Source organism: Anabas testudineus, chromosome 2 (assembly GCF_900324465.2).
Source record: "Anabas testudineus chromosome 2, fAnaTes1.2, whole genome shotgun sequence".
NCBI lineage: Eukaryota > Metazoa > Chordata > Actinopteri > Anabantiformes > Anabantidae > Anabas > Anabas testudineus.
In genome coordinates this window covers 4,276,578-4,298,119 of record NC_046611.1, presented here as the reverse complement: position 1 = coordinate 4,298,119, position 21,542 = coordinate 4,276,578, and the positions used below count along the sequence as shown (strand labels likewise).

At 41.7% G+C, this 21,542-nt stretch overlaps 1 protein-coding gene across 1 annotated transcript; it reads right to left on the bottom strand.

Moving 5' to 3' along the window:
* Window positions 1–369: 369 nt before the first annotated feature.
* Window positions 370–20,580, bottom strand: LOC113164185 (fibronectin type III domain-containing protein 5-like). The gene is made up of 7 exons (XM_026363355.1): window positions 19,777–20,580; window positions 11,111–11,226; window positions 5,711–5,812; window positions 3,675–3,777; window positions 3,495–3,584; window positions 2,533–2,699; window positions 370–1,152 (listed from the first exon to the last, which is right to left on the bottom strand). The coding sequence occupies exons 1-7, from the start codon at window positions 19,859–19,861 to the stop codon at window positions 1,111–1,113; spliced, it is 705 nt and encodes a 234-aa protein (XP_026219140.1). The 5' UTR covers window positions 19,862–20,580; the 3' UTR covers window positions 370–1,110.
* Window positions 20,581–21,542: the final 962 nt, after the last annotated feature.

Sequence of the window (21,542 nt, the reverse complement as noted above, 5' to 3'; positions counted from 1 at the left end):
TGTGGAGGTACGGTGGCCCTGAGAGATCAACTCATGCCGCTTACTGCTGTTTACTGAACATCTGAGTTCACTAACAGCACAGCCCCAATATATACATGTTAATTTAATACAACATTTAATTAATGTTATTGAAACTACAAAGATCCAAACGTTGTAATCAGACATTTTATCCACTCCAACACAAACCGACAATCTGAAGTCACCGTTCAACGTTTACACCTGTGTTTTAGAAGTAATGTCCTGTAAAAAATGTTTCAACATAAAAGTTTGATTTCACTGAACTAATTAAGTTTGGTGATTTTTTAAATGTGTTAAATTAGATTAATGAAAAACCTAATTCATTTAAAAACTAATACATTTATGTTTCTTTGGGGAACCAAGAACAATTTATTCTAAGGAAGCATTTAATCAACTTAACTTACATTATTTACATTTAGTCAACTCATCATTTGAAGTTACAAGACTTTAAATTAGGATTTTAAATTTGGATTACAACCAACAAACATCCGATTTGCACAGAGTTAAAGGTAAAACATGACTTGGTTCATCTGAACTGATCATGCCTTTCATCCTCAACACCATCATCACATACGTTCAATTACACTTATACTACTTTTAACTTTAATTTCAATTCATGTGCTGTAGATTTTCTAATTACATATAATACACTTTAAATTAAAGCATCTTTTTTGAAACACAGACATGTTGGAAAAATCAATACATTTAAGGTGGACAGGATTTGGCCGACATGCTGGTAAATGAACGCTGTACAGCTGTACATCTATCTTCTTGTGCTGGACTCGTGTGTTCCCATCAGCTCAACCAGGCAGCTGGGAATCGTGTCCACGTGTCTAAACCTCATTTGCCACTAGAGAGCAGCAGTCATCCATCTCATCCACAGTGTTTCATCTGATTCTGATTTGCATGGAGTGTTTTCACTTTGTCCATATTTACAATAAATTGGACTCTCGGCTAGCAGGTCTGTAAATTCCCCATTCGTCGCGATATTCCCGGTGAAGTTCTTCAGGCAAATGTCTCCTGCTCTTGCACATGGTCGGCTCCACTCTTCCTCTGCTGATGTACAATAAGTCTCTAAGCCAGCATCCAAACTCACACTCTAATGATGCTGATCGAGGAGGAGGCTCTGTGGAGCTGGAAAAGCACAAAACAGTGAGATGGAGCTGTCGGCATAAACACATGAGTCATAAACATGAAGAGACAGAGGGTCACATACATGAACATGACTCAAAGCTCGGGAAGGCTGCGTGTGGGATTCACATGCACCGCCACGTGCCCGTCAAAGATTTATTAACTAATCAATGACCTGCTCTACTCACATGTGTGAGCTTGATATTTAATATACAAATCACTGGGCTCAGGTCAGGTCCAGACGACATTCTCACTTAACCGTCTTCAAGTTTTTGTCATGTTTTGCTTGATTAATGTCAGACATTTGCAATAACTGACTATGAGGGGGATGACGCATTATCGAGGCAGCAAAACATAAAATGAATCATCATGTTTACAACTTATCTCTGCCCCGGAGCTACTTGTGCTAACTTGTGTTTTTATTTTTGGCATTGGTAAACATGTATAAAAACTAAAAATACCAGTGGAAAAAGTTGATATGAATGTTTATATTAAAGTCTGCAAGAGCCACAAGTTAAGTCATTTTGAAACTAGCAGAACAAAAACGTGACCAAACTATGAGAAACAAGCATCATGAGTGTCACAGCATCAAAGAAAGCGAAAGACAAGTGAATATTCCCTTTTTAATGGGATATGAAAGATGTAATAAACTGTCAAAACCAGATGATTATTTGTTTGAGATGATCATTTCATTCAACAACAATAACTTAATTTGCATACAAGAGAGGAAATAAACAGTATTTGCAGCTTTTTCCAAAACTGATAAAAAACCCAATGCAAAATTAAGCCATTCAAAATTCAGACATGTTTTTAGTGCAAGTAGAAATAAACCTGCCTCATTTGTAGCATCAGAAACAATAACACTTCCCTTCTCCCTCAACTCCCACGTAACAAAAACATAACAAAAGCTCACTGATTTTTGAAAATTATACCTCAGCCAACTTAAGAGAGCTGCATGAATACTGTGATCCCAATTGCCGAGCTGCTTTTTAATCCTAAAGTTTGCAACACTGACTCGTCTGATGTGATTTTATTGATTACATAATGTGAGCTCGGTGCTTCAGAGACTGCCAACACTGAAACTCCAGTATCTTCTCTTCTATTTGGAAACAAACCCACCCTGTCAGACTGCTCACTTTTACCCAGCTAGCTCTCTGTTGCCAGCCTGGTTGTTTTATATTTAGCCACGATGGCAGCAGCTCTGGTTGCTAGGAGATCTCTGATGTAACTACAAAGGTTCTTCAGAGGAAACAAAATATTCCTGGCAGCCAAGAATGATCATGCATTATAGAAATACGCTGCAACAAAATGAAGGCTATGGAGAGGAGGATGAGGAAGGAGTTTTCTAAATGAAGTTCAGCAGTTGGAGGAGAAATGAGTCACCCTGCTGCTGCGAACCGCTCCGTTGTGGTAGATGGGTGAGCTGGCAGCTGAAGTGTTGTAGTAGGAGGATGTAGTGCGAACCAGCGGCCTCTTGGCTTTGTCCTTAGTGCCGTTGGAGTCATTGTCTTTAATGATGTCGTACTGTCTGCAGAAGAGGGCGATGACGGCTGGGGAGGAAGCACAGCAGAAAGGCAAGTGAAACAAGTGTGTTTGCATTCAGTGTGGTCAATGACGGATTATTCCACAGGTCTACAGGGTACAGAGCTAGGGACCTTGAAGTCCTTCTTCTGAAATGAATGTGGGATTGGAAACAACCAAAGTGAGACTACATATGGATCAGAATATATGCTAAATGGAAAACAATCATAAAGATGTGCAAAATGACCGCAGCGACACTAAATGACCAAAACAGACTTAAAGTCATGCTAAACTACTCAAAACACCACAACAACTACTTTACCAAGAAGAGACACAAACACATATAGAGCCAAGAGCAACTTAAAATGTCCAAAAACACACTAAACGACTATAAACAGATGCAAAACAACAGAAAGACTACAAAGACGCACAATCACAAAGAGGATTCAAACCATAAAATGACCAGTTAAAGACTCAAAACAACCAAAATGTCCCCGCTAACAATAAGCAAGATGCAAAACAACCGAAATATAAGCGCATGCACAAGAAATAAGTCATGAAAAAAGAAAAAAAAAAAAACTACCACAAAAACAAAAGGCCACGAACGAGCTGCAAAGCTGCAGAACGACCAAAGTCGTCTCTTTGATTCTGTGGCTCTTGCTCCTATGTGGGAGGGGTACAGAGCTCAGGGTCCCATCATCTCATAATCCGTCCAGGAATACGCTCCCAAATACATTCTTATCTACACACAGTCAAGCAGACACACCGATACGCCCACATATGCATATAAGTGCACAGACACACACACACACATCGAGGCTGACCTGCCCACAGCAGCAGCACAGTGGTGATAATGAGCAGCTCTCCGGTCTGTAGGTGAGGAGTCATTCCCAGGCCTTCCATCGCTGGTTCATCTGAGGAGAAAGATTCAGTGCAGTCAGATTTTATTCATGAAAGCTAGACTTACACTTTTATGGTCTTTGTATGTGGGTGTGTTCACTCACGGTGGTCCAGGACTCCGGCTGGATAATGGTCACTTCTCTCCAAAGTCCTGAAGTGGACGGCGCGGCTGGGTTGGCTGTCGCCGTGCAGCCCGACAGACTGCACCTGAATCCAAAGTAGAAAAGGACGTTCTTGAGAAAAAGGATATTCTTAAGGACAGATACACCAAAAGATCTAAACAGCGGATACATCCCCAGCCTGACAGTATTGGAGAGCAGCATTAAGTAAAGATGAGAAGAAACTTTCTCACGAGGGGAACTGGTGCTTTGGTTTTTGGCTGCGACACTGATTGATCACTGGAGGAAGAGTACTGTAAATGTACTGTAGAGGCAAAGTGAAGACCTTGAACGGCAACAGAGGGAATTCAGATTAGGGCTGATGGTTTATTGGGAACTTCTTCTGAACATGTTCAATGAAAATCAAATAAAAAATGAAGCTACCTGCAATAAATAAGCAAGGTCTAACTCTCAAAGAGTAAACTGAGATGTTTTCTAATAGGAAATATCAAAGTTCAACTATACAGGTGGAAACATTCATCACAGAGGCACAATTACATTCACAAGAGGTGTCGCGGTGCTGCTGTCGCCACCTACTCACTGAACCCAAAGGTTAAACCCAAAGTTTTCTGTGGAGTTTGTTGCAAGTACTAACTAAAGAATTAGGAATAATATTAAAGTTAATTAGAACATTTCTTGACAAAATAAGTCGAAGACGCGTTCGATGTCTGATCTCTTCTAGCTGTCCTTCAGCTGAACACCAAGCTCTAATCTGTCCACTCTCTTTGGATAATGATAAAACTCTTTACCAGACTCCAATGGGAAATTCTCTTTTTTTAAAACTTGCCTCCGCTCCACAGGGAGGTCAGAGCTCACATTTCTGTGCCCCCTGGTGCTGGCGAGGCTTCAGTGCTTTGCTCAATGACACTTACGCAGGACATCTGCTTGCTGACGAGCATATTTAACAAAGTCCTCCAGCTGAAGGACAATCTGTATCAGTCTATTAGGCTGTAGTGGATTATAAAAACTAATCGAGTCATGATAATGGAGTCACATTAGACATTCACTCCTACAGAGAGGAGCTGTAGCTGGTGTTGGCTTTTGATTTAAGTTACTTTGAGCTGCAATAATTAATAGATGGCATAAAGGAAGTGTGACCAGCGTGGGTTAACTATACACAGAAGAAGAGGTCATATCTAAAATGAGGATTTCTGAAAAGAAGATTCTCGTTCAAAGATGTGAGCAAAGGGAGAATCTGTCTCTCTTTACTGCTGTGTGTTAATTAAATACAGTCGTGATTTTAAATGCATATTAAATGTTTATAAGCTGTAAGGATGCAAATTATGATGAGCTTTTATTTTGACATGAAGTTTAGTGTTAGCAGACATAAATTCACATTTAAGTTTTGCTGCTGTGGTAAAAATCCCCAGGAAGATGAAAAAGGATCATTTCAGTTGTGTTTTGGTTCTGCTGGTGAAGTTTTCCCTTCTTCCCACCCATTATAGTGGTGACATCAAACGGTTCCAGCATACACAGAACAACAGAGTGAACAGAGTCCGTGCTCCCAAATTGCCAGAACAGCGACCGAGCTTTTACTCGATATAATGACATATTTTAAAAAAGAAAACATAACCATAACGTTACCATCAGCGAACAAATCCAGTGGTGGAGAAATTAGATTTCTTCTCACGCAGATTTTAAATCTACAGTGACAGAACATGCTTCTTCCTGACCTTATCAGACACAGACCACAGACAGGACACGGACTGGGTGGATTTAAAAACAAGGAGGAGTGGATCTGTGTCATGATCTCTTCTATCATCAAACTGCTCAACTCTGTTATTGTCTGCAGGTTCTTGTCCGGCACATGCACTCTCATAAAAAGCCGACTAGAAACCTGGTTATGTCTACACGTCACAGAAGAGTCTGAATTATGATTTATGTATTTTTTGTTGTTTGCATACATACATATTTATACAGTAACACTGTGTTTGCACCGGGTTCTGCTGTTAGAAGAGTGTGTGTTTGTGTGCGGGTCTCACCTGGACGCTGTAGTGTGTGTCCTCGTCCAAGTCCCACAGCACACACCAGCGGCTGGATGTGTTCACCTCCCGGATGGAGCGCTGCATCAGGCCGTCCTGCCTCTGGAGACAAGACAAGTGCAGAGACATGAAGGAAATGTGCCACCCGTACACACACACACACACACACACACACACACACACACACACACACACACACACACAAAGCAATGTAACATACAAATGCACACAATTACAATTAAATACAATCCTACTAATTGATTAGTGTCATTAGATGGTAAATTTGGTAAAGAGTGAATCTAACTCTAGAGGTAGATCCAGGTCTATATGCAAGAAGACTCGCTAACCAGGCCATCATGCTAATTTAACACATTTGTCAAATTGGTACATCATTATTTCTCTATTTCAAGACAGATGTTACAAATGCAAATAAATTCCCTGCTGCAACACACAGCTGTGCCTCATAGAAATTCAGCTCGAACACTTACTGTCCCACTGGGGGAAATTAGGTCTGCAGGCAAGGTAGCTCCAGCATTCATCAGTAGGAAGGAAAACCGAGTACAGGCTGAGATACACTTTGCTATAGAGCAAATAAACAGCCTTTAAGAGAGAATGCATGGACTAATATGTCCTGCATTAATTGGCAGGCTGTTTTTAACCATTTGTTTAAGCCACCAGCGAACTGGTTCTTTAAAATTCCAAAAAATAAAAGGATGTTTTTATGTATGAGCATCGTCACACAGTCCACAATGACTCAATGTACGGACATTTTACAGTGGTAACATAAAAATACATGTGAACCCTTTCAAATGACCTATTTTGTGTATTCATTGCTCATAAAATGTGATCTGCAAAGAGGAAACGCATACCAACGTTAAAATGTCATCCCAAAGGTGCAGCAGGGCTGAGGGATCAGAGCTGCTTTGCTGCCTCTGCACCAATGAAAACCCAGTCTATCAAAGTATCAAAGAGGATAAAGTCAGAGTAGCTGTGCACAAGCTGAAGCTTGATGCTGCAGCAGGACAATGACTTTAAAAAAATCAACAAGTTACTAAAGAATGGCTTCAGAAAAATCAGCAGTTGTTAGAACAACTTGTTTAAAGTCATTGCTGCCGTATGACATTGAACAAGTTATTTAATCACTTATCACCCAATAAAGAATTCACTTATTGAATGTTTGCTTTTCATAAAGACATGAAAGGTTTCTTTGTCGATACTTGTGACTTAGATTCAATGACATTTTATGTTAATGAATTAGTGAAACTTCAATCCAAAAGGTTTCAGACTCTCTTTCTTGCCAGTATATATAAAGAAGATTTTCTAAAATCCACAATCATGTCTTTGCTTTCATTGCATTTAAATTTAAAAGGCTCGACAACTGCTTGGTAAGCATGCCATCGATCCTCACAAGCTGTTTTTCCCCAGGATTTAAGTCCACTATCGAGCCAACAGTGGGCGTTAAAGTCTACTTTGGAGTGAGACAAGCTTCCCAGTGAGTGAATGTGCCATAAAGCACTAAAAGCTGAGGAAAAGTCAATAAATAGAAGGCTGGCAGGACACTTGAGGCCCTCCAGATGTCTGAATCAGGGACTCAGAACAGCCAGAGTGGTGGCTTCTGTTCCTCTGGCAGGCTGCAAGCAACGGGGTCCGTGAGAAAGGTCTGTCTGTGCCACAGCACTGCAGGACTGGAACAAGGAGTATCTGTATGAGGCTTAAAAGGATTACTACTACTACTACTACTACTACTACTACTACTACTACTAATCAATACCAGATTATCTGATTCTTGGATTTTGGAAGAAGTCCACCAAAGTTACAAAAACACTGCTAAAACAAATTGGCTTCCGGAAACTGAGAGCACAAAAATCATTTAGCAGAGTTACAGCAATGCTGCTATAAAGTACCAGTGGAAAACATCGAATTATTAGTGCACTAACTCTGTAATCACTTTCCTTTTCTTGATAGATTATTCAATAATGTAATCGCAGTATCACTACAAAGCTTTAGGATTCACTGCCTCCTCCCCGACTGGCATTTCTTTTTTAATGTATAAGGAAAACAGCACGATAAATGTGGTTTGCACAGGAGGTGAAGTGCTGTTTGCCATCGTTAGGAGCACCTGCAGTCTTTCCTTACGGCTGCATACACTCCTAACAACCTCAGCCTAGAGGTAAGAACAGCTTGTATATGTCCTGAGGGCAGAGATGCCCTAAAACACTTGCACATGTATTGTAATAAGTGAAGGCTACAGATCAGTTTTTCCTTTGCTTCATCTGTTAAAGGTTTTTACTGGATGATCCATGTCTTCTACAAACAACAACAAATCGATGCCTCACATACAATTTAAAAAAAAAAAGTGTCAGACAGAGAAGAAACAGTCCTGCTCAAGTTAACCTTATTAAAATGTGTCTTCCATGAGGTGCGACACAGCTGCACGTGAGGCTGCAGGCTTCGGTTACATAACTGCCTTCAGGTCAAGGAGGAAGTCAGCAGCAACAGATTGTTTCTCTGTTGTTGTGACAGGAGCAGGTTAAAAACACAGCGGCACGTTTAAAACAGACTGACTGCAGCTTCAGCCTGGCTTCGCTTGACAAACGTCCACCTACATACACACAGCAATCATCCATTAACCTTGTGTTTGTGATAAAGTGGGATTTCTGAACCAGAATAGGGATAATTGGGAGTTTCAGACATACGGTCTTAAAATGGGTTACTTCCTGTGTGTGTGTGTGTGTGTACGCGCTGTGTTGCATAATGTGTGAATCTCATCTCTGGGGTTTGGAACGACTTCAGATGAGCGAGGAGAGTCTTTGTCTGAGCGGATTCACTCGTCCTGCTTCTCCTTCGCAAACAGAAGGCTCAGCTTGTTGCTGTGTACGAAATAATCTCCCAAAGCAGCCTGGATGTGGGCACACATCACTCCCCATTGTTGCTCGTTTTTTTTTAAAGCAGATTTGGCTTCGAGAAGGATCCAGAAGATTTGCTTGATTGACAAGTGTAGCAGCCTTTTATGTAACTGCATTTTTGCCCTTTTGTACATTTTCACTCACATTCAGACTGACTTGATGACTAACCGCAGAAAAAGATAGAGCTGGAAACCTGCTGCATGGAAACCTGCTGCATCTACCTGCTCCCATCACCTCCCTGATTAATATTTGAGTAAGGTTTTCACGTAAGTGCTTTCTGAGGTTATGACAGGAGATGTTTTACATCCCCATCCTCTGTTTCCTTGAAAATGCCACGCGGTTGATGGATTCTGAGTCAGATCTGAGGCGAGACTTGTTTGGCATCTCCGCCACTGTGGATGTTCCTACTGTGAGACAAGTCCCGGCCAAATCATTTCCACTAATGGAGCCGACTCCCACTCAGAGCTCAGCTAATGTCTGAGTCTCCTTTTGCCAAACGGTGGGTGGTAAAAACTGATTAGAATGAGCCGAGCAGAGTTTGCAGACCGGGTTCCAGGAGATGTGAGACGAACAAAATGTGGTGATATATGAGCGGAGGGAATGTGAGATGTCCAGAAGTAATGATGAAGGATTGAAATAATGATCAGTAATGCAGGGATACAGTAAAACTAATGGATGGATAACACTATAAAACAAGTAGCTACTAATAATAATGACATACTTTATTGTTCCCCTCGGGGAAACTGTGGAACTAGTAATGTATACATCATGACGGAAAGATGACAGAGAGATGAAAGAGAGATGAAAGAGAGATAAAGAGGACGATAAACATACATATGGGAATAATATACTTTTAGAGATGTAATGGTGGACCACCTCACAGGACGTGAAGAAGGAACAGTTCTTCTACTGACTAACTCCACATGAAGTCCAGCATCTCTAAGGCTGAATGTGTGATGAAGAGACTTTTCTACCTCTGAGGGAACAAAACTTGAAGCATTGATCTGCTCTTGGTGTGACCGCTTTTGGTCTGCATCACCGTGCTTTGGATAAAACTGATCCAGTTTCTAGAGGACGTGTCAGAGTGCCCTGTGCTGCCCCCTTAAACACCTTCTTAAGAGTCTAGCTGTGTTTTGTGGCTGAGAAAGAAGCTCTTTGCCCAGAATAACAATTTGACTTCTGACACTTTGATTTAGTTCTGCTCTTATTCTTCTCAATATCACATTTCTACTTATATTCTTCTGGGACTTGAAGCACAGTCATATTTCTAACAGGTAAACAAAGACTGATTGAGTGGAACATGCCTCTGATCAGTCGATCGCATGCACCTGATCGTCATCTGGATACAAAGGTGTTCACATGTACTGTGCTGCAGATTTGCTTAAACTGAGAAGAAAACGTTTAACACTAAATCCTCAAATGTACGATTATTTCCAGGTTTACATGAAACTATCACAGATTTCAGCTCAATTATAGCTTAAAAAATTCACTACGAGTAGGTTTGTGAGACTTGTACAGTTTAAATACGAGAAACTGTGACGGTACGAGGGTCCATCACTGCACATAGCATGTGTAACGTGCACATCTGTGAAGGCACCATTAATGCTGATACCTAATAGAGTGTGAGAGTACCCAGACGAGCTTTTCAGAGACAGCCTAACTTGTTTCAGTAAGACAAAAGAAAGTACATTCTGCACAGATTAAAACCGCACAGTGAGTCCAGGCGCTGAACTGGCCAAAGATCTGACACATTATGAAATTAAAATAATGACAGAAGAGGCTTGAACTGTTGAGCACCTGAGGAAAAAAAAGGTTGTGAAGCTTTTTCTTATTGTTCCACTTGTTCCAAGTTTTTTTGGCTGAACACTTTAGTAATCAGGAGATTTGTTTTTTTAATTATTACTTCAAGTACATGCTGCACATCAGCCAGCAGCCAGACCCGACATTCATAAGCTTTTCAACAAGTTAGATGTTTATGAGCACAATGCCCTGGCATTTGCAAACTTTAAACCTCATAGCTGGAAGTGGCTGAAGGCAAAATGCTGACGGTCTGCTGGTCTCATGAATCACACATCAATGACATTTAAAAAACAAACCTGTAGACAACAGCAGCAGGAGGCAAAAAGGAACCTGCTCCTCAAGAGAGAAGGGTACCAGCAAAACATTATTTAGCTTTTTAAGTCCTGCTCATGGGAGCGATCCAAGTTTTCTGGCCACTGGATTCAAAATTAATACGCCTTCAATTTAAAATAAATTGGCCTCCGACCAAACGAGAGGAGAAAGTGACGTGAGACAGACTGAGTTTAATGACGAGACTGAGAAATGATTTGTCAAGCTTTCTAAGGATTAAACCAATTAAGGGAAAACCATCTTTGAGCTGAATTTGCCATGCACAGACAATATTCACACACACACACACACACACACACACACACACACACACACACACACACACACACACACACACATAGTGATGATAGAGTAGTTACTGTACCTGCTGTGAGATGGAGTATCCAATGACAGTGTCTCCCTGTGGGACGTTCCAGGTCACCATGGCCGAGTGTGCCCTCAGCTGGGTCACCGAGACATTCACTGGGGCGGCCGGCACAGCTGGTAACACACACACACACACACACGCAGTGAGTATTAGGGACAGTCAGTAACAAACAGTTTTAATGTGTAGTTTTCAGGAAAGAGAAAATACAAAGTGTCTCAAAGTAAATACAACACAAGAAGCTACACGAGCCTCCGCTGTTCAGGATTTCAACCAGATCCGGAACCTGGTTGAAGTGATGTTGATGCATTCGTGACGTCACAGCTTCACAGCCCACTCGCCACCTAAGAGCACTGAGTACTTTGGTCATTCAGGCTGTAGAAAAGCAGAGAGTCGTCTGTGGGACACAAGTAGGGGTCTGATTAATCCTTGCTGACTGACCTGCGGGTGGAGTATGATGCTGAAAGGCCCCAAATGCAAAGACCATATGTAAATGTCCTCCACTGTTCTACCATTAAGGTTTTCCTTCATTGCATCTGTGGCTTAAAGCAAAACCAGCTAATTAGCATTTAATAAATGTACCTAAACTACATGGATAAAATGACACTGCCTTTGTCCTGCAGGTCAACGTGACCTAATATTTCACATAAATGGAGACAATGGGGTTCAAGGTTCAATGTTTTTCCGATACACTGCGCAGACCGTTTGTTCTTTGAGCTTTCTGCTTCAGCACATTCAGTGCCAGGTCTCTGCTTTAATTTGAGGAAGGTTGCATCAATACAGAAAGAGCTGTGCTGGAGACGTAGGCCTTTTAACTCGGTGCCCAAATTGCAAAGCTTCAAAAGTAACGATCAGCTGCACACAACAAGGATGGAGACGGGGTGTAGGCTCGAAATGCTTAAACGGCACAGCGTGACTGACAAAAACTAAACTACAACTAACAATCGAATTACTAACATTTGACTTAACTAAACAATGTTTCCTTCAATTGAAAAAAACAAAATAAAAACCAGACGCTGTGACAAACGCTGGCTGTGCGGCTGACGCTCCCTGTCCTCCCAGTGTCCTGTACTCTACAGTAACTGCATGTTCTGAGCACAGACAACAAACACCCACACAGATACTCCATCGTGCCAACACGTGCTCATTGTCAGTGTGAGCTTCCATCAGTGGCCTGTGTCCTTTAGCGAGACAGTGAGTGTGACTCTCCGTCCCCCCACGTCATTGTGAGCCGTTGCTAAATGTGAAAATGTAAGTGTACGAGGGTGCACTAAAAGATGGGAAACACCCACACACGCTGCACTTTGCACAACTGAAAGCTCATATTGATGATCCACTGAGGGCAGGCTGAAATTGATGGGGAATCTGAAGTGTTTGCTAAGAGAGGGTGAGCATTTTTATATCGCTAAATCATCAGGAGGAGCTGTGACCTTTTCCCAAGAGGAAACAGTGGGAAGAAAAGGAAGGCAAGGTGGAAGAGACAAAGACACAAAGAAAGTCAATCAGGAAGATATCTGGAAGAGAGGCGGCGTGAAACATAAAGACATAAAACCAGAGGAGGGAAAGACGTGAGCGGCAACGAGATGAGCAGACTTTCCTCTTGCTAATGATTTCAAATCTAATGGAATCAATAACTGGATTTTTACTGCGAGTCAGGAACTATTGATGAGTCCAGTTCATCCACTCCAACTTTTCTTCATCTTTTAGTGCACGACCAGAATAGCACTCTGCATTTCTCTTCAGTGTCTCTGGCTGCAGAAAGCAATAAAGATGTGCCCGCTGGTAGAGAGTGTGTGCTTTGAAAAAAAAAAAAACAAAAGACACACCATCAGAGGGAGAAAGAAGCCGGTACAGCAGAGAATGAGGGCATTAAGGCCAAAACAGGACATTAAGATGCTGAAGTTTTGCATTTTGGCTTATTACAGACAAATTCTCTTTATGTTTAGTGTAAGAAAATCGGAAATGGTAATGATGCTACAGCTCCTGTGCACATTTCACACTTTTCCGAACAAATACAACTCGTCTTATTGTTTTAGCCAGTTTTATTATGTTAATGTTTTAATACTGCAACAACTCAAATCTGCATGATTCATAAAGTATGAATCATGCCAGAGATGGTTACTTCCTACTTTGAATCATGTGCTTTTTATTTTATTACAACTGCCACTGCTCATCGTGTCGTTCTTTGCCTGGAGTACTGACAACCAAAACAAAAATGACAGTAAAACCTGTCCTTTACTGTAAAAACTAATGTAATGTAAAAATAAAACCGCTCATTTCCAGCATGGTGGAGGCAGCAGCACTGACACAAACTCTCCAAATATCATGTGACAGACTTAAGAAAAAAAAAGTCTAATTCCAGAAGCATCCAGTGAGGCCCCGTGGAATATGACCGTGAATGTCGAGCTGTATCTCACACTAACAAGCTAACCACAGCTCATTACACAAGCCAGACGTCCCCACTCCCTGCAGAACGCGCTGGTCTGTCTGCCAAACCCGCTTCAGAGTCATTAAAGAGAAAATACGCATAAAGGTTTATCAACCTGCAATAGAGTGCATCACGTCCCTTCAGTCAGCTTTGTCGGTTTCAGTTTGTGACCTCCTACACTTCCCAGAATGCCCTTTGACAGGCTCACAGAGAGGGATTTTAAAAAAGCTGCATCCAGCGTGTGTAGGTGGAATGAATGAAGGCACAGCTAAAGCAGCAAGGTGGGAGTTCAGCTAGGAAAAGACAGCATTTGTGTGTCAACTCAGCCAGTCCGTGGATGCTTTTTGGTCCATTTCCGGATATCGTGGGTGTAAAAATTGGCCGCTGTGACTGTTCTCTGATAAAGTCTTCCCTGTATAATTACTGAACTCTGCAAAATGGTGGCTGCAGAAAGAGGCTCTGGCTCTTTGATGCTCTTTTTAATATCTCACGTTTCCTTCCTGGAATCAATTTGTAAGATTAAACTCTACACTATGTGTGAAAACCAAACATACTGGCCAGAAGAAATTTGACATCTCTCGTCTTCAGATCTCTGAATCTGCTGCAGACACTCCCACATTAAACCATAAAAAAAAGCAAAGTCATAATCAAAGTGAATGGAAGTCAATGCAAAAACAGGTAACAGAGCACAAACACAGGGGAAGAACTTAAATCTGGAGGAAATAAAAAACAGAGCTAATTCACACACAAATGAAAAGTGTGTAAATAAGGCTGCATACAGACTGACTGGAGTCCTGCATGAAAAAACATTATCTCCTCATTATTTTTAAATGAGACCACTCACAGCAGGGGGCGGGGGGCCAACACAGTGAAACCCAAATATAACACCACACGCTTGTCCAAAGAAATTTAAAGGTGATATCACGCATTACAAATTCACTGATTTGTAAATTAATGTTTATTATATTAATTTATATTCTGCTGCTCTCATCTCAAACATCAACTTCAACATCATGTCATGAAGGTTCCTGTAAAGACTGTGATGAGGAAACATGTTGACACTAGACTCACCTGGAAGTTACATTATTTAGAGTGAAAAAGGAGAAACTAACATTCGTTAGTGGTCGTTAGCTACAGTTTGCACGTTGGCTGATTATTCACACTGAACATGCTGCTGTCCTATTCCACCCACTGAACACAGTGAGTCCAGAGAGACACACGAGAGCACATCCACTGTCAAATATTGATGACTCTCTGCGAGGGAGAGTTGTCAAGGGTCGGCCCAAAGAGCCGCTAGATGCAACAAGACAACAGATCTAGAGGGAGGTACAAAGTTGAAACACTGTGAACGCCACATTCCTACTGTAAACCAACAGGTGAAGCTCATACGTGCGTCCATATTCTGGTGGTTATTTAGTGTATTGATGCCAAAAGATGCTTTTATGAGGGATTTTGAAGAAGGTTCCGCTGTAACCAGAGCAGAGGACGTGTAGACATTCAAAAAAACAAACAAAGAGAAAATCCCATCCTCCACCTACACCCACACACTCCGCAGAGAAACACATTCAAAACCATGTTCCCTCGCCTCTGCCAATGACAGCCAAGAACCTCCCCCACCCCCTTCAAAACTCCCATCACGTTACGGCTGCTAAATCCCAACTGCTTTCATCTGCCAGAGATGCGATGGAGTGCACACACGGTGAATACACTTCTGCAGTTACATTATACACACCAGGAGAAGAGATGAGAGGGGAGGCTTAGATGGAGTCAGGAAGACAGAGGGAAGGAGATGGAGATGAGAGAGACAAAGACAGTGGAGGACGAAAGACGTCAGGAATATGAAGAAGTCAGCAGAGGGAAAAAAGATGAAGTGAATGAGAGGAGAGAGCAATTATCTCGGGCAGATATCAAGAGATGGCGAGGGAATTTTCAGTCTTCTGGTTCTGAGAGGAAAGGCGAACAAAGGGCAAAGAGAGATGGATGGTCGGAGGAGGAGGAAGAAAGATCAATGATGGAGGAGAGATGGAGAGAGGGTGGAGGGAAAACAGAGAACGGGGAGGAGTAAAATGTAGATATTGATTCAATGATGAAATACAGCAGTTCAGGTGGACGTTCGAGCCCAGAGACACGCTGGTCTCACATGTCCTTGTTTGTCCTTCGTGTTTTTAGGCTGATTTGTGCAAATTATTTATTTATGCTCATTCATATTTCAGGACGCATTTAGCCACTCTGGAGGGCTGGAAGTGGGATTTTAGAGTTTCTCACTCATTCCGCGACTCAAATGAACCAACAGACGTTTGTTCTGATTAACCACGAGAACCAGATTGAACGGTCTCAGATGAAAATGCACATCGCTTGTACAACCCAGCTGGTTTTCTTTGAGTTAGGGTTAGGGAACGACGACTCGTGACACTGTATGTTTACGCCGTTTCTCCAGCAGCAGAGTACGTCTGTGACGTCCAGCTCCAGCTGGACTGCTGCCTGTAAATCACGGTGAAGTATCAGTTGGCTGATAGACTCGGACAGCCTAATCTGGCTAATGGCTCCCCACCACTCTCTGTGATGGATGGATGTCCGTGCTCTTGATACAGGAACAACGTGTGCATGCTGATTGAGATACAGTATGATCATGTAGAGATTAGGAAACAATGGGCTCAGACATGAACGTCTATGACCCCTCTTGCATACAAGCAAAGAGTCTCCAAACAGCTTTTCTCTTAGCTGTTAGTTGTTTTACGTCCCTGTGGTCACTCTGAATCCGTTTGTAGTCAATCTGGGACTATGTCTGCCGTCCATCTTACCGTTTTCATCTCACTTATGCTGCTATTCTCTTTTTCATTGTTTAATGGAGTCTCTTTATGCAGTTGTCTCTTTGTGTAATTGTGTCTCTCTTGTTAATTTGTCTCTCCCTGCAGTCATTTTCTCGTTAGTCCTTATGTCTCTCCTCGGGTGTGTTGTGTGTCTCTGTACTATATGATCATTTTGCATTTCTCCGTGATCACTTAGTGTCTCTGTGATGTTGTTTCATCTCTCATTCAAGTTGCTTTGTGGTTGTTTCTGTCCCTTTTCAGCTGTGTGTCTATTTGTGTTCGCAGTTATATCCCTATCAGTATGATTATATCCATACAGTATAATGGTTAAAGATACGTATAATGTTGTACATAGGATTTTAGGTTCTGAACTGAACTGAAATTGTGATTAATAACCATGTGAGGCGACAGCATTTCTGAACTGGACTTAAATGCCACCAATTAGATGAAAATTTTAATTTGCCTGCAGTCGGTCAAGCTGAGTCACGACCCACAGACAGAGATTAACCGCAGCAGATTCTCAGAGGAGCGACGATGCAGAAAATCTGAAACAACCCAGGTGGAAAAAAGAGACAATACTGGAGAAACAAGCATCATTTAGATGACTGTCAGGCAAAATCTGAGCTAAGAGAACAAATGAGGGCAATCAACAAAGAGCTGAGCGTTAACGTGAAGCAGAGCAGAGCAGAGCGAGAGTCCTCCCTGCGTGGATAAAGAAGCACTTTGTCCTGCTCTTTGTCAGTAAAGACCTCCTGTGGTCGCAGTGGGTTTCATTTTTTATGATCCCCTACATGCTGCAAATGTTCAGCTTTCCTTCCTGAGCTCTTGTTCAAAGACCTTTGTAGAATTTGTAGCCTGAAACTGAACAGCTTTCCTTTTCATCCCAGGTTTTCATATGGGAGCAATGAGATGCAGCACAGAAAAACCAGAGTCAAAGCAATTCTCACTACTGTCTGAACATGGAGCTTCATTCTTGACCAAACAAACGGTTCATATAGTACATTTTCTAAAGGTATAAACTCACAAACGTCTTCAGATTATGGAACATGTTCTGGAGACGTTACGATTTGTGCTCAGTGTTCGATATCATCATCATCAGGCATCAGTCTTTAAATCATGTTTATTTACAGCTGTACCACAAAAAGTGGAGAAACAAGCAACAGGTGTGAGACTAATCTGAAATGTGACATGAGAGAATCAGATTATCTTTATGATAATCTCAAATTAAACACAAATGTATTGAAAATGAGTGACGTTAAAACAGCAGCTGTCTTACTTTGTTTAATGATTTTAAAATTACCAAAGGTCCTGAGATGTCCAAAATAAACCACATCTGTCCCATTATTGCTATAAACTGTAGTAAAAGTATAAAAACCACAAAGATAATAAAAACCTAATTCAAATGCACGTTACGTTACATTTTCTGATCCTTGCCGACTTAAAACCTGAAGCTGAACTCATTATTGGCCTTGAATGTTCTTCACAAGTACAAAATGAAGCTGAATGGTGAAACTGTTTTGTTTTATCAGCCACTGTTGAAAATAACAACATACTGTTTAATTTAACTAATTTAATTTAACTTTAACTGCTTAAAGCTGCAGTCAGCTGGGATGCTCTTATTCCTTAATGCTACCTGTCGCCTCACCTGGATCAGCACCTGAACTGTATAATAAATAAATGTGTTCATCTTCCTGCTACGGAAACAGATTTTTCCCCCTCGTGTGGCAGAAAGCAGCTGGACGCAGAGTGACTGATGAGCTCCTGTAAAGACGTTGATGTCTCGAGTTGAGAAGGTGAAGGCCACGAGGAGAAATATAAAGACACTTCATTAGCTAAATCAATACAGAGCTTGGTAAACACAGATCAGCTGCCTCCCGGTCTCCAGCCTGGGAGAAGGATGTGGATCTGGTTTCGTTTGCCAAGGGCCGCTTTGCATAAAGCCTCATGTAAGAGGTACAGAGAGCAGGAATGTGAGCAGCACTCCGAATGATTTAAGTGCCAGTGCATTCCCACTACAGCTAATTAAACAGGCCGCAGAGTGAGACTGAGATTGCTTAGGAATTCTAATCCCCTGACAGACATTCAATTAAGACCCTGACAGTTTTACAACAGCTGTTTGTCTACTTGAAATATTAGGCGTAAATACGGTACAGTAACCCCGACTCAACTCGAATCATGGGCGAAGCAGCACATTAATGTAAAGCTGTGCTGCTGTCGTGTACCTGAAGATGTTGATGATGTAAAAAGAGGCGTCCCCTCTGTTTACAAAGCACCAACCTTCTCCTTATGAATATTTTCAGGGTTTTTAGGCCCCTCAACATCAATTCCCCTTTTATTTCTTATTAGGCAGCTTTAACCTTTTCACTGAGTGAAATATTTCAACCCAAACTTCACATTTTTCTTGCTTTTCGTGTATTTTATCCACATTTAGCCAAAGTTCAGTCTGACATATTCAGTATCTTTGTGAACACTCAGATCTCCACTAAAGTGTAAAGTGATCATTTGTGAGTCTGACAAATATCAGCATGAGCTTTTGGACGGGACTGCCAGTTTAGTTTACAAAGATCTAAAGAGATAATATGAGAACACAGAACACAAACATAATGTGGCCAGTTTTGTCCAAAATACTGTGTGACCGTTGTTATTTTTCATGTCAGATCGATCTGTTCCCAAAATCAACCAGAACACAGGGACAAACAAACACATAATGCTCAGCGAGCACCGACAATGAGTATAACTTCCTACTTTTATGTTCACTATACAGTGTTTTCAGAGGTATTCAGTATATGAGGGGAAAATACATCTGTAAAACAAAAAGATGGAAACAGAAATGGCAACAAAAATCCAGTTTGAAGACAAAGAGTAAGCAGCTGGAGGTGATGGCTCAGTAAATGTCAGCATGTCATAAAAAACACCTGAATGATCACTTGCCAGGATCGATTTTAGGGCCAACTGCTCATTCATTTTTAAGGCTTTATAACTCATTTCCTGACAATACTATTTATTCTTTAATAAGTATTCATGGTGAACTGATCACTATCGTTCCACTTTTCACCAGTGACTTTATATGTTTGCAGCATTTGTAAAGAGGAGGTTTGGAAATCAAAACCAGACACATTTAAATATTGTATTTTTTCAGGGGAGCTCAGCATGTGTGTATGTTTGAATCTGTCATGTTGGTTTGTTTGATGAATTTGCTTTGGAAAATCGTCCAGTGCTGAAAATGAACTGTTAGAAAAAAAGCATTAAAACAAGGGGGGGCTCACCTACCCTGTCAAACCCCTGTGCAAAGTCTCACTGTTATCTGAATGTTGTGTTTGCACCAACATAGTCACTGTGCCAACGCTCTTATCACCTCAACTTCCAAGCAATATCATGAAAATTGATTCATATTAAACCTGAGAAGCACAAACATTCAACAGACTCACTCGCTCCGACCATCTCCGGTGTTTGCCAGCAGGCCAGCAGCAGCATCAGCAGCAGCCCGAGGTCCAGGGGAGGCGACGCGGTCATAACCTTCTCCGTCTGCGCACACACCTCTGGCTCTTCAGCAACTTCTGCTCTTCCTCCCTCCTCTTCACTGTCCTGCGTGTCACTGGAGCTTCTACCGCAGGGTCACCACGGTTTCCACATCACCCTTCATCCTCACCCTCAGGCACAATTTCGGAACCTGCGCTCGTCTTATTTCCAACTTGCTTGAAGTGGGTCAGTAGGTACAGTCTGCAGCTGCAAATGCTGAATGAACATTAACGTCGGAGCCAAACGCGCAGCGGAGGCAGCATAATCCCGCAGCACGGAGAAGCTAACAGGTAGTTCGACCCTCTCTGCTTATTGTCCTCGCCTCTGCTGGGCTCTGCTGGGCGTCAAACGTCAGCTGGAGACGCAGGGACATTCGCCGGTCTCAGCACCGCGGACAGCGCTCAGACGAGTCCGCTGTCATCGGAGCGCAGAAGGAAGAAGAACACATCGGCGTGATTTGGATAATTACGCACGTAGAAACAGACAAACACGAGGATGGGAGGATGTGGAGACAGCGAGGGCGCAAAAGGTGCTCCGTCTCATCCAGAGGACAGGTTGGTTTAATCTGACAGATTGAGGGAAGCCCGGAGGAGAAAATGTCTCCGTCTGCAGGAGCTTCGGCGGTAACTCCTTCAGTCAACCCCCCCACACACACACAGACACACACACACACACACACAAACAAACTGGAGGCCTGCACGGTGCTGCTGCCAGCGCCGAGTCTGACGTTACAAATCCTGTCACTACACAAAGGATGAAGGATGAAGGAGGAGGAGGAGGAGGAGGAGGAGGAGACGGAGTGCGCATTTCATCACTGAATTATCTTCCTGCTGTCACTGATCAACTGTTGGTTAATTAATCAGATTACAAAGTCGTATTTTTACAACACTGGCTTGATTTGATCCTGTGATTCACAAACCTGTTGTTTTTTAAATTTAACATCTTGTTGCTTCAAAACACAGAAACTCAACTAATTATGCAGGAAGCAGCTACTGACTCAAGAACTGTCCTCAAGTATTATATTTTATATATTTTATATATTGTATATAGTTGTACTAGTATTTCTGGTTGTGTCACTACATTTCAGAGGAGAAACACAGTTTTTAATGAGCTAAGGGAGCTGAGTTTCACCATTTTATGGTCTTTTAATAACTAATAATTTTACAGTCCATGAAACATTTATATTAGCCTTCACAGGAACATTTCAAATCCCAAAGCTACAACTTTAAAATGCTCCTTTTCTTTTTAAATATGTAAAAATCCAAAAACACAATATTTCAGCAAAATCTAAAACACGTTCAAAGGAGCCGTTGTGCACAGTGAGAACTTTTGTATTTCTAGAGCATCTAGGATTCAATTAAATTTACAAAATAATCTGATGGCTACTCGAGTTGAAATACTGTATTTTAAATTGTAACCCCTGTAACAATACATGAACCTCACCTGAAGCTGTAGCAACATAAACAGTCTGTTAAAGCCAAAATAATATAGGATAAAATACAACAGTAGGGTCCAAATAAACCAGTTTTATAGTTTATTTGTTTAGTTTTACGTTGTTATGCCAAACTGCATTTAAAAGGAAACTTACTGAACTTTCTATGGAGTGTGAACTGTCCCAGATACTGTGTGGTGTCAAAATAAAACACCAGTTAATTACGTCCTTGTTTAAACCTTG

Excerpts from the sequence above, each read along its gene's own strand:
- LOC113164185 (XM_026363355.1), bottom strand. The coding sequence starts at position 19,861 with ATGACCGCGTCGCCTCCCCTGGACCTCGGGCTGCTGCTGATGCTGCTG. Across the intron at positions 3,778-5,710 it reads ACACACACTACAGCGTCCAG|GTGCAGTCTGTCGGGCTGCA; the intron begins GTGAGACCCGCA and ends CTTTGGATTCAG. Across the intron at positions 2,700-3,494 it reads TGTGCTGCTGCTGTGGGCAG|CCGTCATCGCCCTCTTCTGC; the intron begins GTCAGCCTCGAT and ends CTTCCTCCCCAG.